Source organism: Sorghum bicolor, chromosome 7 (assembly GCF_000003195.3).
Source record: "Sorghum bicolor cultivar BTx623 chromosome 7, Sorghum_bicolor_NCBIv3, whole genome shotgun sequence".
NCBI lineage: Eukaryota > Viridiplantae > Streptophyta > Magnoliopsida > Poales > Poaceae > Sorghum > Sorghum bicolor.
In genome coordinates, this window is record NC_012876.2 from 19,348,650 (window position 1) to 19,367,314 (window position 18,665).

At 42.2% G+C, this 18,665-nt stretch overlaps 2 protein-coding genes across 3 annotated transcripts; both read right to left on the reverse strand.

Moving 5' to 3' along the window:
- LOC8067971 lies at window positions 2,900–4,201 on the reverse strand. Of its 2 annotated transcripts, none has more exons than XM_021464520.1 (2): window positions 3,653–4,201; window positions 2,900–3,506 (listed from the first exon to the last, which is right to left on the reverse strand). In XM_021464520.1, the coding sequence occupies exons 1-2, from the start codon at window positions 4,017–4,019 to the stop codon at window positions 3,205–3,207; spliced, it is 669 nt and encodes a 222-aa protein (XP_021320195.1). In that variant the 5' UTR covers window positions 4,020–4,201; the 3' UTR covers window positions 2,900–3,204. The 2 variants fall into 2 exon arrangements, with proteins under 2 accessions (XP_021320195.1, XP_021320194.1); XM_021464519.1 differs by having other exon boundaries at window positions 2,900–3,539.
- Window positions 10,925–18,181, reverse strand: LOC8067972 (F-box protein SKIP1). The gene is made up of 2 exons (XM_002445294.2): window positions 17,705–18,181; window positions 10,925–11,713 (listed from the first exon to the last, which is right to left on the reverse strand). Exons 1-2 carry the CDS (start codon window positions 18,079–18,081, stop codon window positions 11,140–11,142), a joined length of 951 nt encoding a protein of 316 aa, XP_002445339.1. The 5' UTR covers window positions 18,082–18,181; the 3' UTR covers window positions 10,925–11,139.

Consider the following 18,665-nt stretch of genomic DNA (forward strand, 5'->3'; position numbering starts at 1 on the left):
GTCATAATCTAGAGATATTTCACTGTGCGGGATTTCCTGGTCGGTCCATCGGCAGCGCCTTGTAACGGTAATATTGTCGATGGGCGAATAAAGTGGAGATGTCCGTTTGAGAGGTTAAGATATTTCACTGTGCGTGATGTCCTGGTCAGTCTATCGGCAGTTCCTTGTAACGGTAATATTGTCGATGGGCGATTAAGGTGGAGATGTCTGTTTGGGAGGTTGAGGAATTCGAGGAGTCTACGGAAGAATCGGACGAAGGTTGTTCAGATTTAGGCTGTCGGTTGCCAAATTGGGAGAATTAATTGCGGAAAGGCATCATTACTGCAAAGAATTTCGGAGCATTAATGATTTCATACTCCGAAATTGGGGGGGCATGTGTTGACACCATTTTTGGACACGTACCCAGAATCGGTAGGGTGTAGATCGGCAAGATAGGGCAACAGTAACTGGTCTGCAGGAGAGTTGCCGATGAGGGTGGCTGTCGATGAAGGGACGGCTGAATGTGACTAAGTCTATGGGTGGTGATGTGTTTATGCCGATGGTCAGCATTAACCTGTGCCGATGGCTACGATGAGGGGTCTGCCGATGATTCAGAAGAAGAACGTGAAGGTTGCCGATTGGCTTGTGGTGGTGTCCCAGTTTGTCACGGGAGGATATTTATATGTTTTCCTTAGTTATTTAAATCGTTTTGTATACGGATTCTGTTTAATTTGGAATTCGAGTTCTAGTCGTGTCTGATTGTAACTCTTTGAGCAGGGTATAAATGTAGACCCTAGGGCCTTGTAATCGATATCTATCAATCAATCAAACACCAGTTTTTACTCATATTACAACATCTACTTTTTCGACGACTTCGTCATATTTTCCTTTTCATTACGAGTTCTTAGGAATTCGTCGACTTAAGCTCGGCGTATTCTCAAGTTCCGCGTGAATACCTCTTGGCCGTGGCATCCGGGCGCATCGCTGTTGTCGGGACCAAAGTATTCAAGTTATCACCTTTACCGATAGTAAGGTCAAATTGGCTGGCACGTCTTAACGTTTAAATCGGGTATTAGCTCTTTGTGTTTGCAGATCAGCTTTTGCATCAACAGACGCACACAACCTACACACCCCACACTCACACCACACGCAAAAAAAAAGAGATGCCCTATTTTTTCACACATTTCACATTCATACCACACATGTACACACATATGCGTGTTCGTACACATGCAAAGAAGAGATGTCCTAATTTTTTTTTGGAAAAATTTCAAAAAAAAGTGTGACAACCAGGGTTAACCCTGGTGGGTAGTAGACAGCCCTACCATTGGATCACAGGCCCATTCGCATAATTTACCGGTTAGTGATCCAGAATGGAAGATTGTATTACAAACATTTGATGAGTAAAATGGGCTTGGCTTGCACCTAATAGTTCTTGGATAGCATAAACAATCATTCTAATTTTTTTTCCAAGCCCAACTATTTCTTTTTATTATTTTTCAACTAAAAGTAGTGGGGCACAAGACGTTATTTGACACGAAAATGCATCCCGAAAATTAGTTGCTTTTTCTTCTCGGCCATGCAGAAGTTCACAAATAGAGAGAGTTGTTAGTGGAATATCCACTTATCCTTTTTATCTCACATTGTACAAATCATTATTTTGGCTGGTTTATGGTAGCGAATATAAGGGTTCTCCTAGGCTAACAAATCATTCGAAACAATTCCACATGGGTCTATAGATCGTGTTTTGCTCGTTGAGAGTTTCTTTTTTCAAACGTACAGTTAGTAAGGAAGCCATTTTCACCATTTTTACGAAAATCGCTCCAGCGGTGTCTAGATTGTGACAGCATGCTTCTGTGGCCTTGTTTAGTTCCGAAAAGTGAAAAGTTTTTGGTACTGTAGCACTTTCGTTTGTTTGTGACAAATATTATCCAATCATGGACTAACTAGGATGAAAAGATTCGTCTCGTGATTTACAGCTCAACTGTATAATTAGTTTTTGTTTTCGTCTATATTTAATGTTTTATGCATGTGTCACAAGATTCGATGTGACGGAGAATTTTGAAAACTTTTTGATTTTCAGAGTAAACTAAACAAGGCCTAAAAAGCTAAGGGTGTGACGCAAGTTATTTTGATTATTAGCCAAGGTTTTTAAAATCTTAGATTCTAGTTAAACAAGAGATCTTTATGTAAGATCAGAATCACTGAATCTAAAAACACAAAAATGTACAAACAGATTTTATTGACTAGAATCCGAGATAGAACAACACCCTCTAATTCTGACTATAGAATAAAAATTTTGGCAACCATATTCTTAACCCCGGCGAGTTGAAGAAGCCATATACAGGGTTTATTGTAACCGTTTTGCATCAAAATATTCTTTGAGAGTACTTTATAGCCGCTTCTACAGTAAAATTGTTTGGAGCCAAATTTTACTGTAGCTTGGAGGACCCACCAATACCCTTCAAACAAGGTATTCTCTTCCTCGGATAAGAAAGAATAAAAGAAGCAGATCTTGGAAAAACAATGAAAGAATAAAATTAGTGGGAGGCAACTGAACGGTTACACGGCGCCAACTGCCAATACACAGGCCATCAAATCTCTCTATTCGCAAAAAAGAAAAAGAAAAAAAAGGGCAGCAAATCTCTCTCTCTCTCTCTCTCTCTGCACAGGACTAGTCAATCAGAAACTAGGGGAAAAAATAGTGTTCGAGCGAGGGTGAGGGTAATCTTCAGTAGGACCTCGATTTTTTGCACAATAAAACCAGGTTTCAATACAGACTATCAAACTGCTGAAGCTTCACATGTTTTACTACCTGCGCAAACAAGTCTCCCAGGTCCCTCCTAACAAGTGCTTAATAAGCAGCACGTTAGAATTACGCAACAAACGAAGATCAATATAAATTACACAAGGACCAAGATGGTAACAACAACTCATTGATTTTCCACATCAACCAATTGTAAAAAGATCACAGAAAAAATTCATATAAGTTTCCTCTATATGTGAAATTGTCCGAGGACAAAAACAAGGAAACCAAAAATAAAGAATTCATGTGGACTCTGAAACATTTTAGTCAAGTATACTGACAGATAGCTGGACTGCCATTTACACACCATGATATATTGATATCAAATACTATATAACAACAAACAAATCGAGAAACTAGCACACTAATTACCCGTAAAATCGGCTCGGAGATACTGACTGACGTAGAGCTCCATTTCATCAGTAGCTCAAGGCTGACAGAGCAACGCCACAGCCCAAGGCGAGCAACGCCACCGGCACCGGCAGCGCCGCCGCGCCGTTCTTGGAGCCGTGCGGCCTCGTCACGGCGCCCCCGCCGCCGACGTTCCGCCCACCCGCGCCCGCGCCCGCGGCACCACCGGCGGCACCTCCACCCGCGCTGCCACCCTTGTGCCCGGTGGTAATCCTCCCGTGATGCTTCAACTCCACCGTGCTCACCACCTGATGCCCAGGCCCAAGCTTCCGGCTGGGACTCTGGAATTCCAGGTGGTCTTTCATATCGCCTTCAGTTCGTGAACAAATTGCCCAACCAGTTTCTTAATCAGAGACGTGTTATTCTCCAGGCTAGAGGATAATTTGCCCAATCATGCATGGCAATGATTCAGGCAGGCACCAATTAAGAGGGGAAAACAGTGAGAGCAAAACTGACCATGCAATTGTTCTTGCACCTGGAGATGAGGCCTGAGCCGATGCCGCTTCGTGGAGACTCCAGCGATTCCCTCAGCTGATGCTGCACACCTTGAGACCTGGGAGGCAAGGGAGAGGAGGACCAAGATGGAGATGGCGAGGACGGTGCTACTTTTTCTCATCTTGATCTTGAGATGGACAGGACACCAGAAGCAATTCATCAGCTCTGAATCTCTGATGCGGAGTAGTGTCCCCGGCCCCGAAGACTCTCTTCTTGTAACTCCTTGTTTATGTATATTGTAGTTATAGACTTTACTAGGGACTGAACTGTAAAAAAACAAATAAAGAAGGTCAAGAAGGGGATCGTGAGTTCCCCAGAAGCTTCCCATCTCAATGGCTTCTCTCTCCTTTCAACCCTGAACACCAAATCTCTCCAATCCACAACATGGTACCAAAGCGGGTTCATCTGGAGTGAAACTGCCTCATTTTGCTGATTTCTTGTGGTGCTGTGGTGCTGTGTCGCCAGGATTTGTGGGCGCGCATTCAGTGTCTTGGAAGATTGAGAAACGGTGCTATGTCACCAAGTTTGATTTGCATCAGAGGCTAGCTAACGGTGCTTCACTTCTTATATCAAGGTCTGTGATTTATTCCATGTGCATCTGGATGCTTACATGTTGTCTGCATAAAAAAGGCCAAATCTTCAGTTCGTCCCCTTCTTGCTAGCTGCGTGATTTAAGTGGCCTTTGTACTAGTTCTTTCAGCCATAAGGCATTAGAAAATCATGGAAGATCCGAATAAAGAAAAATCAGGGGACTCTAGTATTGATAAGATGTATGAAATTTTTTCAAAATTGTTTGAGCAGCAGCAACAATCAAAGCCAGTCCTTGAGATAGTCAAGTACACACTGGAGCCTAATCCAGTTAGATTATCAGGACCGGGAAATTACATTAGCTGGGCACGGAATGCCAATTTAATCTTGAGTGCCAATGATTATGATTACTTGCTGGTTGCCAGTGAAGATAAATTGGAGAAAGGTAGTTCTAACAGAAAACATATCAATGATAAAGTGTTAGTGTGGTTGTTGGGAAGTATGGAACCACAAATCAGAGAACAGGTGGAAAACTTTAATACTGTGCATGAGATTTGGTCATCTTTACAGAAGCAATTTGCTGGGAAGACAAATAAGATGCATGCCACACGTATCATGCATGAATTGACGAACTTGAAGCAAGGTTCAAGATCTGTGACTGAGTATGCAGGGGAAGTAAAGAAACTATATAGAGAACTACACTACTATCATCCTTTTGAGCCTGTTGATAAGAATGACTTGGCAGTTCACCATACTTGGTTTGAATCATTTGTGAGCAAGCTCTTTCTTGATGGCCTCAACCAGGAATTAGATCTCCGTCGTCAGCTGATCTTTTCGAAGCCTGAATGGCCTAGTCTTGATGATATTATTTCCAGTGTGATTGAGGAGGAAACTCGTTTAGCTCAGCCCAAGGAAGATGATCATAAGGGTGCAGATGCACGTGCAGCGTTGTCCATGCAATCTCATCGTATCCAAAATTCCTTTAGTAAGGAGGATAAAAATAAAATGTTTTGTACTCATTGTAAGAAGAAAAGGCATACAGAGGACATGTGTTTTGAGCTGCATGGCTATCCACCATGGTGGGAGAAAGGGAAACCTCAGCCAGGGGGAGCTCGAGGTTCAACTAAAAGACAAGCTAATCACACTACAACTACAAGGGAGCTACCAGTGGTAGATATGCAAGCTCTTGAGGAGTTTAAATCCAATCTTAAGCTCTCAGAAGACTCGTCTTCCTCCCACACTTCCTCAAAGGCTCATTCTAGTCTTAATGTTATCGCTCAAGGTATGAAACCACATCGAACCCAATCTAAATTATGGATAATTGATACTGGAGCAACAAACCATATGACAGGAGCCTCCAACTTGTTTACCTCTTACACACCCTCCTCAGGTAAGGACAAAGTTCGTGTGGCTGATGGTTCCATGGCACCTATCACAGGACATGGAACTATTCGGTGTACTAAGACATTGTCCTTATCTCCGGTTCTACATGTCCCTAAATTTCCTGTTAATCTTTTATCTGTTAGCTCCATCACTAAAAGCCTAAATTGTAAATGTTGGTTTGATCCTACCTGTTGTGCTTTTCAGGAGCTTGGGACAGGGAGACTGCTTGGGACTGGGACCATGCATGATGGACTCTACTACCTTGATGAAGGGGGTGATGAAATTGCTCTTGCAACTTGCATGTCGCCCAGCCAAGAATTGCTACTCTACCATCAAAGGCTTGGTCATCTCTCTTTTGCTGCTCTGTCTCGTATTTATCCCTCTCTTTTTAAATTATGTCCTAGGGATTCCCTTGTATGTGATGTATGTGAATTAGCAAAACATACAAGGGGAACCTATCCTAGTAGGGGTTTGCGAAGTCACAAACCATTTGAAATGATACATTCTGATGTGTGGGGGCCCTGTGAGGTTTATTCTGTCTCTGGCCATAGGTGGTTTGTCACTTTAATTGATGATTTTAGTCGTTACACTTGGCTCTATCTATTGAAGCACAAAAGTGATGTGTTCTCTGTTTTCAAAGATTTATGTGCTCTCATTCATAATCAGTTTGGGGCAACTATAAAAATCTTGCGTTCTGACAATGGCACTGAATATATTAACACTGAGTTTGGACAGTTCCTTGCTGCACATGGCATTGAACACCAAACTACGTGTGTTAACACACCAGAGCAAAATGGCATTGCAGAACGTAAGAATAGACATTTACTTGAAGTTGCTCGTTGTCTCATGTTTACCATGAATGTTCCTAAATTTCTTTGGGGAGAGGCAATAAAAACTGCAACATATCTGATAAATCGTATGCCTCTCCGTATTTTGGAATTTAAGACTCCTTCTCAGCTTCTCTTGAACTCAAATGATTTTGTTGTTCCTCCTAAGGTTTTTGGTTGTGTTTGTTTTGTACACGACTATCGAAATTCTGTAGGGAAATTAGATCCTCGTGCTATCAAATGTGTCTTTGTGGGATACTCTCCATCTCAGAAGGGTTATCGTTGCTGGTGTCCCTCTGAACGTCGATTTTTTGTTAGTATGGATGTTACATTTCGTGAGCATGAATCTTATTATCTTGCATCCCCAATAGACACTAGAATTTCTCTAACACCACCTGGAGTAGGACAAGAGGGGGAGAGTGTTGGTGGAGATACTCCCACAGGATCAATTCTTGTTCCTACTCCAGGCTCAATTCTTGCCCCTACTCCAAATGTTTCTTTACATGAAATTAATATTTCTAGTCATGGGGACATGCAAGATGTAACAGGAAATTCATCATCACCTTCACAGGATGTGGAGCTCGATATGCATGGGTACCCAAGTACTGACCACTCTCCTGATCCTATTGCTCCTACTAGTTTTACAGGTCAGAGTGATAACCAATTTTCTACATCTGTTCCTCAAGATGAATTACCCATTGCTTTGAGAAAACCAACGAGAAATTTAAATGTTCCTTCACACCTAAAAGACTATGTTGGTTACAAACATAACATAGCCAACTTTATCTCTTACAAATATTGTAGCCCATCCTTTCATAGCTTTATCACTTCTCTAGACACTACATCTGTACCAAAAAATTGGAAAGGCAGCTTTAGAGGATTCAAAGTGGAGGGAAGCGATGCTTGAAGAGATGAGAGCTTTGGAAAAGAACAAAACTTGGGAGCTTGTGGATCTACCACAAGGTAAGCAACCTGTAGGTTGTAAGTGGGTCTTTACCATTAAGCATACCCCAGAAGGTAAAGTGGATAGGTACAAGGCACGTTTGGTGGCAAAAGGATATACCCAAACATACGGAATTGACTACGAGGAGACATTTGCACCAGTAGCAAAAATGAATTCAGTTAGAACACTCATCTCATGTGCAGCTAACTTAAATTGGGAAATTTATCAGATGGATGTAAAAAATGCATTTCTTCATGGTGATCTTCATGAAGAAGTCTATATGCAGATCCCACCTGGCTTTGAGACGAGTTGTACTGCTAAGAAGGTACTTCGTCTGCGACGTTCCTTGTATGGACTAAAGCAATCACCCAGAGCTTGGTTCGATAGGTTTCGACAGGCTATGATGAAATTTGGCTATAACCAAAGCAATGCAGATCACACCATGTTCTACAAGCGCATCATGGGTAAGGTTATTGTCCTGATTGTTTATGTTGATGACATAGTGATTACTGGAGATGATGTTGATGAAATTAACCACTTGAAAAGTCACCTTGCACAAGAATTTGAAGTTAAGGACCTAGGACATTTGCGATATTTCCTTGGGATCGAAGTATCCAGAGGAACCAAAGGTATTTTCCTATCCCAACGAAAATATGTTTTGGACCTTTTACAATAAGCAGGTATGATTGGATGTCGTCCAGCCATGACTCCAATTGAGTAAAACCTTCGTCTCATAAGTGATTCTGGAAAACCTGTGGATCGTGAATGCTATCAAAGATTAGTTGGTAAACTCATCTACCTGTCTCACACTCGACCAGACATTGCATTTGCTGTAAGTGCAGTGAGCCAATTTATGCATGATCCAAGATCATCCCATATGGATGCTGTTACTAGAATCCTTCGCTATCTAAAGGGTTGTCCTGGAAAGGGTTTATTATATAGTCCCCAAGGAAGTCTTCAGGTTGAATGTTATACTGATGCTGATTGGGCAGGCTCGCTGGATGATAGAAGATCAACTTCTGGGTATTGCACATTTGTTGGTGGAAATCTAGTCTCATGGCGTAGCAAAAAAAAACTGTTGTGGCTAGATCCACAGCAGAGGCTGAATTTCGATCTATGGCACATGGTGTGTGTGAAGTGTTGTGGTTACGGATTCTTCTCACAGAATTGGGGCTCTTCAAAGACTCACCATTGATGTTATATTGTGATAATAAAGCTGCTATAGATATTGCAAATAACCCAGTGCAACATGATAGAACCAAGCATGTAGAGATTGATCGGCATTTTATCAAAGAGAAATTAGATAGAGGGATAATATGTATGCCATATGTAAGTTCATCTAGTCAAGTAGTAGATATACTTACAAAAGGTCTTCCTGAGAAAACATTTTCCATATTTTGTAGCAAGATGGGTCTTTATGATGTATTTGCCCCATCTTGAGGGGGAGTGTTGATGTATATTGTAGTTATAGACTTTACTAGGGACTGAACTGTAAAAAGAATAGAAATAAATAAAGAAGGTCAAGAAGGGGATCGTGAGTTCCCCAGAAGCTTCCCCATCTCAATGGCTTCTCTCTCCTTTCAACCCTGAACACCAAATCTCTCCAATCCACAACACTCCTGCAGTCTGCAGAGTAGTAGCTGCTGCTGCCAATGCCAAGATATGGCAAGCAACTTATTTGGCAAGACGGCACCTGATTCCCCTCTTGTGCCTTTTTTTTTCTCTCGAGACGGCAGACATTCTGATCTGAAAAAGATCAGGAAACCACGTGAACAGAGCTGTTCTTTTGTTCTTGTTACACATCATTCATAGGGTTATATAGTATTTTAAAATGAAATTAGGGATTATTAGGGACAGTTCAGGTCTAATGGGACCTAAATCCCAGCAAAGTTGCTGATTCTGGCACTTCGGTTTTATTCTTCTTTTGTTTCAATGCCTTTGGGCACTAATGATGTGCTGCTAGGAAAATGAGGGACATATGGAACAGAAATCTGCAGATTTGGTGGCTTTGTTGCATGTGGTGTGGTGGGTGCTCCATGGACCATGGCCTTTGCTTGCCAGATCTCAACCAAAATACTCCATAGGATAAAGCCAGCCAACTGGATTTCATCTTTTGTCAGTCACCGACTAGTACAAACGGAGGGATGGGGTACATTGTCTACTCTTTTCATTCTGTTATATGTAGTTTTCAATGAATTGTTATGCAGATCAAGAACAAGAAAAAGGATGGCCACATGTAGATATGCATATGGTTTTCAGCATAATATAATATATGTAAGAAAATTAGTTGAATATTTTGAGTGGTGCACGACAAGTCGACAAGACTAGCTCATGGCTGTAATTAGCTGTTCGAGAACGATTTAACTGACAAGTTTTATAAAGTCATAGAATCCGTTCACTTATCTTATAGTCATTCTTAACCTTGAAAAGGATAACGTGATATCAATGAGCGAAAGGGAAGGTAAAGCTGGTCTTTTCAGGGAAGATTTCAGTCTTCCCGACGAAGGAAGGCATTGAATTTCCATTTCTCCAGTTCAGCTCTGCAGAAGAGGAATACTTTTGGGATTATAGATTAGAGACCTATTTAGTTCCTCATTAAATGTAATGCCAACTACTTTAGAATGATGAAATGTAAAATGCCAATTTTTTCAGGGTTATGTTTAGTTTTATCTAAAATTCAGAATTTATTGCCCTCATTACGGTCTCTTGAGACTCTTTGGTTTTTTTTTTCTCTTGAGGCCAAAATCTAAAATAGAGAATAACAACTATTTCGTTAAAAGTTTTGCATGATGTTTAGTTTCATTATACAAAATGATGGAGAAAAATCCAAAAAAAATTGGAATAAAAGGGGAACTAAACAACCCCTAAAATCAGAGCTACAAAAGATTCAAATAGTCATATATTGAGGAGGTGTTTAGTTTCCCTTTTATCCCAAAAAATTTTGGGTTTTAGTTCATCATTTTGCATGGAACTAAAAACCATGCAATTTTTTTGTCTAAAAGGTGGCTATTCTTTATTTTGGATTTTAGGGCCAAAAAAATCTAAAAGAGTCCCAAGAGGCCCTCATGAGGATATCCCTGAAAATTTTGGCATTTCGCATTCTATCATTTCAAAGTAATTAACATTTTATGGAGAACTAAACACACCCTAAAAAAAGAATATGCAAATAGTCAGACAGATCCCAAGTGGCCGAAAGGTGATGCGAAACAACGCTCGGACTGTGGTGCAGATGACATGAACATGGGTAACGGCATCGAGCGGTCACAGTCGGGTGCAGGTGCAGCGTAGGGCTAGGAAGATGACACCCACGCACGAAAGATGCCTTACAATCAGGGTCGAATAAGCAAACCATGTTACGTGTGCACAGGTTATGGCATTATTCCAGGATGATCCAAAGCACAATAGTATATGGATAAGACAAATGGACCATTCACCAAGAACTAAGATGCTATGAACTGATCGTTGGCAAGTTTTCGTCCAGAAAATTCCTCGTACAAAATGTTATTTTGATTTCTGGGGCGACAAAATACCCGCTATGTTCTCAGAACCAAATAGAATGCCAAAACATGTCTTGCAAGCCTATATAGGCAATAAGTTACATTCAAATAACTGGAGCATAACCATCTGTACAAAATGTTATCCAGAGAAACAATTCAAACCACACATTATTGCTATTATCTGCGCCCACATACACACAATCTTAATCATATAGGTCAAAGGGACCTCCTGTAGCCTGAAACTATAATCATATCTCGAATAGACTATAATCATATCTGAAATACATTTGTCTGGAATCTCTCGTCATATAACTGCCAGTGGCCGTACCTCCCCATGTGGAAGGAGGAACGAGGTATGTAGAAGTTGGGCTTCACTAGCGTCACGAGATTCTTCAGATTAGCAGCAGCCTGATCTATTCCACGGCTTGTAAGATTTGCGCAGCCAAACAGGTCCAGAACCTCCAGATCCTTGCATCCTTCAGGGATAGAGTTGAGGCCGACGGCGGTCAACTTTGAGAACCTCAGTTCAAGATGTTTCAGCTTTGGCATGAACTTGGATATTGTAATGGCTTCCCTGTCACCATCTTCGGGGCATTCTCTTAAGTAGTCCTCAGGAACTATTCCAACATGCTCTGATGGATCAATCCAGTTGAATATGTTGCGCTTGAGGACCCTGAGGTTCTGGCAGCTCTGGCCAATCACCTCCAGTGACTTGTATGAAACGTCATAGCAGTTGCTGATGTCCAATTCTGTAAGCATGGGGCAGCACGCTCCGACAGTGAGCATTGATCGATCAGTTATTGCCGGGCTAGTTTTGATGGAAAGGATACTAAGTTTTAGAGACCTGCACATGATTAAGTCATTTAAGAGCTCAGAATAATACTTTCAATCGAAGTGAAGAAGAAATGGTAAAAGAGTACTTAACTCATAACAATGATAAAAAAAATTAAGCAAAAGAAATAGCACCAGAATGACTCATGGAGAAAGCAAAAGCGAAACAAAAAAGGGCACTAGAAATTACTTTAGGCCTCGTTCGTTTGGCCCGGAACGGCCAGGATTGTGGCCTGATCCACCCGGATTGAATAGGCCCGTTTCGAAACTAGGCCAAATCAAGAATGACCGTTTGGTTAGAAATGGCCCAGAATACAAACCGGTCAATCCGGGCCTTTTTTCACCCCTTTTGGCCCGGAATGGAGACGGGACCTCCAAGGTCGGGAACCCATCCTGGCGACGCGTGCTGGCACCACTTCGAGCGGAAGCGAGCGACTCGAAGCGACGGCACGGCGCATCGGCGGAACGCGATGGCGCAGCACAAGGAGAAGGCGACGACGACCGCTTCCCATCGAAGGTCCTCGCTCTCCACCACCTTCTCACCGGTAAGACACCGCCCTCGTCTTCCTCGCCCTAGTCTCTCCCGGCGCTAGGGTTCTCATCGGTGCTAGGGTTCTTGTTCTTGAGTAACTTCGGGAGGTGGCCCAGGAGCGGCCATGACGGATAAGAAGAGGATAACATGATCATCGGTCTATCTCCATCTACATATGTTGTATCTGCATCTGTTCTGTACTCATCCCAACCGAACCATCCATTTCTGTCGCCTGCATACAGAGAACATCCATGTAGATAGATAGAGTACAGTAGTTCCCGTGGATCCTTTCAGCAGCAGCAAACTATTGGTAGCTTTGCTGTGGATCTTGGTTTATCAGCAGGTGGTGGCGTGATTGCAGAAGGCAAAAGGTAGGGGGTAAGAAAATGGCGACAAGGTGACTGCAGCTGCAGGGTATTCTACCTGCTGGAATGAGCTTATCTGAATAGATGATGGGTTGACCTGATATATCCTTTTTTTTGACTTGTAATGCTTTGTCTTATGAGGATCTTGGGATACATGATCTATGAGGATCTTGTCATTGCTTCTTCTGCTTAGTTCGGCAGCAGCCATCATCAAACTGCCAGCAAAAGTTGTTCTTTCAATTTCTGTCTACAAGTTACATTTACATGAGTGCCCGTATAGATGGATTGGATGATTATGTTTTATGTGGAAGGATTATCTTTGCTTCATCTATCATGCCGTGTTCAGGACCTGGGCATGGTTGTATTTATGTTCTGAAGTTATCTACCTGAAAGCTGAAAGAGCTTTAGTTAAATATGTTATCTGAATGCTTCTATGTTCTAAATGTATTACCTGATGAGTTATAAATATGTGACCTATACTGCTATCTATGTTCTCCCCTTCTGTTAGTACCTGGATGGTGGCTATGATGGGTTATTATGAAATGGTACCCTTTCAAAACCACTATTATCTAGTGGTACTTAGTTTATCAGAAAACATGTATCTAAATGGTTATTCAGTGATAGCATTTCTGATTTTTTCTGAAACCGAGCAGTGATAGCATTTCTGAATATTTCTGAAACCAAGCAGTGATAGCATTTCTGAAAGTTTCCAGTACTCGTTACCTTTCCAACGTCTGTAACTAGGATTATCTTTGCTTGTTGTTCACCTTATTATATTACTAGTATGAGTAGAAGCTCTTGACATCATACTGTATATGTACATTGTGCAAAATGTGCTACCATGTCATCCTAAGATTGTTATTACACCGCATTTGATGCTTTGATCATGTTGTTTGGAGAATTCTGTTGACTCAGAAATTCTGTTGCATGTTAGAATAGACTCTTATCTGACTCGGAAATGGTTTCTTGTTATTTGTAGATCTCTCCACCACCATTTAGAGTTGGGGAAGGTGAACCTCTACCTTCTTGGGATCCAGTACCAACTCCAAAAGGTACTCCTAAATATTTAGCTTGTTTTTTTCCTTTTCATTCCAGAAGATCTATAATCACTTTGTTTTTTCCTTTTCCTTTCAGAAGTAGGCCTAGCATTTTTTCCCTCAGAGACATGGCTTAATGCTTAATTTTTGAGATTAAAACTTTAAAAACTATCCATTGCCTGAACCAAAGATAAACACAATTTCTTCCTGGGTAATTTCAACTTCCATAACTATATCAATTCGAGAAATTTTTTCTACAAGATGCAGAGCAATGTAGCTAGTAGTAGTAATAGCGTACATACGATTGCTTAAGCTGACTCAAAGATAGCAGTGATAGGCCACAACAAATTAGAAAGCATATGAATCAACAAAAGCAGTGCATGTTAGAGAAATGTACTTGTGGGATTTAAATTGACTTGTTTTGTCCCCTCAATTGATTTGTTCCTCTGGTGTTTTGGTTGTCTTATTTGCCGGACCACTCTGGTGGAGATATGACTGTTGTGGTTGATGAGTGGAGCAAGGTCTCATGATGGAATAGAAATGCTTGTAGGAACCCCTAGTGTTTTTGAAGAGATCGATTCTACTCAAGTATATGTCGAATTTCTGTTGTAGTGTCATTCAAGTTCAGTACCAGATGCAACTACTGCCTGATGGTCCCCAAGTCCCATTCACTCATATAGCATTACTAGATGCGGTGTTAACTTGAGCGGCAAATTACTCGGCATGCAGCTAAGATATGTGCAAGTCGCTAAAGATTGTGATAATGTTCAGATTATCATCTTTTGTAACTTGCGACGTCGTTTATTTATTTGCAATCTTTATTGTTGGATCTTGAATTTGTGATCTATATTTGTTTTTAGATGTTCATTGCTTACAATCAATTATAATCACAGACGCATTTTAAGTAGACTGACATGTTAGCCAGACGCAGTACTTGCGTCTGTAGCTGATCAAACCACTATCTCTGTTTTCTTTCCCCTCCTAGCCGAACACTTCTTTTTTTCTCACCAGATTTTAATCCGGCCAGGAACGAATCATTCACCGAGTTTAAGTGACAAACCAGGATTCACTCAATCCTGGCCAGGATCCAAACTTGGTCTGGCACCAATCAGGTGCTGCCGAACGAGGCCTTAGTCTTTAGGCATATGGACTTGTTACTGAGGTTACATACTTACATTCCCAACAAGAACAGTGAACAAGCTAGAGCAGATGTTCAACCAAGAGAGGTCAATCAAAAATAGCTAGCTACGCAGGATTTGACCCATGTTAATTTAAATCAATTGAAGATAACTCACATAAGATATAAAAAAGAAAGCAATTGATTTCACCGCAAAAATAGAGAACTACAAAGAAGAAACCAATATTTAAACAGATACCATCGTATTTACTCGAAAATATTATTATAATAATAACATATGCTGTTTGCTTTTTTTAGCAGAAAATACAGCAGGGGAGGCCCCCACTGTAAACTTTTTATTCAACAAAAAGAGCAACAACAACTCTATACAAGAGGAAACAAAAAGGGAAATGAGCCCAAGGCGGGCAGCAGAGCTAAACTAGAGCAGCTGTACAAGAAAGGAACGGAGCGCTTAGCAGAGCTGAATCTATGGGCCTGTAGTCTAACTTCATCATAGAAGGAGCTTTTCCAAGAATCAAAGGACGGTCAGCTTCTGTCGAATATAAAGTTGTTTCTCTGCTTCCAAATCTGCCAGGTGGCAATGATGGTGGTCTCCATAAAAAAGGGGTTGTTATGTTGGACCTTGGCTTGCTGCATCATCCGGAATAAATCCATTGTGAAGTTCCAATTTGCTTTGTTGTGAATAGAATAAAGTAATGCCAATTTCATGAGGATTGTGCATATTGATGTCTATGTTTTCCCAGAACATATTATAAAACTACTGAAACTTGCATTCACAATCACCCGGTTCGTATAACAAGCCCCCATCCAGGATAATCTAAACCTTGTAACACATGGAACATGCGTATACTACAGTCTACATCAGAAAAAGATGCACTGTATCTCAGGCCTATACACTTGTGTGGTAGTCCAGGTTGATATCTACTTTTCAAGTTTCTGGACATACTACTTGAACCACTAATTCAAGTGACCTGAGCAATGTTCTTAAAGCGTTAAGGCGAGGCATGGTAACCCACCACCCTCTTATCACCTAGGCTCTTAAGGCGATGCAGGAAGGTGAATAAATCAGAGAAGAAAAAGAAAATATGCCCCTCACGTGCACTACCCTCCCTGCCTCTCTCCCAGCTGGAACCTCACGTGCACTACCCTCCCTGCCTCTCTCCCAGATGGAACCACCTGGCAGGAGAAATGACGAGCTTGCCTGCCCCCAAGCATCTTCAGTGGCCAAGTGGTGACTACCTAAATCGTCACCACGACAATTGCGGAGGGGTGGATCTGCACCGGGAGGAAAGGTAGTTGTCTATCCTGCTAATACGCCTCCTGTTCCTTCTTCTCCATGGCTGGCCCCTCCTCCCTCTAGACATGGGCCATGTCTTGCCCCCAGCGAGCATCTTGTAACCTAGGCAATGCCTTAAGAACACTAGACCTGAGCTGTAATTTGGTCCACAAGAAACAAAGCAAATTCTTTAATACTGCATTTCAATTCTTTCGTCAAAAAACATGTGCACACTGCTAGAATTTGATTGTGTTAACTTGATACAAGTCTTTTTTTTTCAAAACTACACAGAACTGCGTGTCATTTCATTAAGAGAGAAATTCAAAAGGAAAGAGGCGAAGTGTCTTTTCCAGAACACACTAAAAAAAGCACCAAATCCTTTGTTGCCTTGTATACAAGTCCTGAATTTGTTGTATAAAGGAAGGCCCAGAAAAGAGACATTGCTAGCCACAATCTATCAAAACCTTCAATAATGGAGAGACTATCGGGTTGCCTTGCATGAATCCAACTTTAATAGAATCCTTCAAGAAGGGAAGACTCTATGGGGTTGACTTGTATGAATCCGACTCAACCAGATCAAAGTGTCATGAGTCAACCATGGAAAACAAGAAAAGATTAAGGGCCTGTTTGGTTCCCCTTGCTAAATTTTAGCCAACTGAACTTTAGTCACTTTAGTAGCTAAAGTTCCAAACACAATGGCTAAAAAGGAGCTAAAATAGTTTAGTCCCACTAGTCACCCAAGAGTAGCTAAAATAATTTTAGTTGGCTAAAATTTAGCAAGGGGAACCAAACAGGCCCTAAAACAAAAGAGCAATGCCCTAGCAAAGCTTAAATCAAGAACATATGTGACTATTGTGTCATTATAAGGCTAGTAATTGTCGAATATAATCCCAAAATTGTTTCCCAGAAGACAAAAAACCTAAAAGCTGTTATACATTCTTGATGGCTAGTTCAGACGATCTTTTTCCTAGAAACATGTTTCAATCAGCTTGCACAAAATTGAATATATGTGCTGGTTTAGAGTTTACCTGAAAACGCATTACTTAGAAGAAATTATGCTTTTTTCTTGGTTAAATTCCTTCACTTTTCAAAAAAAGAGCCAAGACAAAACCCAACATTTTAGTTCCTTGAAATGATAGCAACTCAACACCCAACATGGTTTGGATGTTTAGAGATCAGAAAAGATGGTCGCCCACATTTATCTCAAATCTGTCATATGTTCAGAATAACATGCAAACATTTGTAGCACAATCCTTAGAGCAATAAAACCCAACCATAAACTCAGCATCTTTGAAGTATTCCATTTCAAAGATATCCCTCTTTGCATTAGCTCAGTTCAAACTACCATGTACACTTCTGTCGATTCATTAGTCCTAGCAAGCCATTGTCTAAAAAGTCATGAAATGAGAGTCTGCAGTAAGCCATTACCATCACATGAATGAGGATCAGAACTTGGAATTTTTGGCTCTCTGTAGAATTCACTACTTGTATGAAAAGACAAAAATTCGAGACCACAAGCAGCCAAGGAAGATTCCACAGATTCAAAGCACGGAGATACACACATAAAATTGCATCCACAATAAAAACAACTTAACCATAAAATTCCACGCCACACCCTCCAGGCATCAATTCTCACAAATCAAAGATCCAACGCACCTCTCAGCGGCGAATTCGAGCGCGTCGTCGGAGCAGTGGCGGACACGGATCTCACACAGCTCCCCCGCGGCGAGCGTGGCGGCGGAGCGTAGCATCGCGTCGGCGCGGCGCTGGAAGGCGGGCGTCCACCACGCTGCCGCCTCGGCCCCGGGTGTGGACTCAGCAAACCCGGGCTCGAGGTTGAGCACAGCGAAGAGCCCCGGGCGTGAGCGGGCGGCGTCCCGCCAGGAGCGGCAGCACGCCATGGCGCCGCGCCACAGGTCCTCCAGCGCCAGCCGCGAGAACGCTTCGGCGAGGCACACCGGCGTCATGTCGGACCAGTCCCTCGCCTCCTCCGATGCCGGCGCCGCCGTCTCCGCCTCGTCGCCGGTCGCCATGCTAGCTAGGGTTCTCTCGATTTTTCTCTGTTTTTGGTCCCCTTGTTTTCGGTCTCGCAACGACCGAGGGCCGAGTGGAATGAACCGAGACCTGAACTGTCGCGCGCACGTGGCAGACTGCACGAGCTTGGTGATTTTTCTAATTTCATTTTTACATTTTTTTTAATTTATTTTCAATTATATCTGTACTATAATTGAAATCTTCTCTAGGCAAATTCCACCTGCAAGATCAACGACTCACAGCACATATCTTACAGATTTAACGGCCCAGATTAGAAGTATGATCACGACCTTACGCACTCTCAGCCCCGCGTCAAATCAAACCTCCGTCACCTCCCTCGCTTCACCCCGACCCTTTCTCCCGGCTTCCCTCGTAACGCGTCCTAGACAAAAAAAAAACGACTCCGCCCATCTCCGTCTCCAGTGCCTCCATCGTCGCCTCCGCACCAGGTGCTCCCCTCCATCCTCCCCCACCGCCGCCGCCCCAGTCCCTGGAGTATCTCCCCTCCCCTCCCACGACCCCTCCAAGGATGCCTCCTATGCAGGACGCCGGATTCGCCCGCCGGCACCGCCCCGCGGCGGGT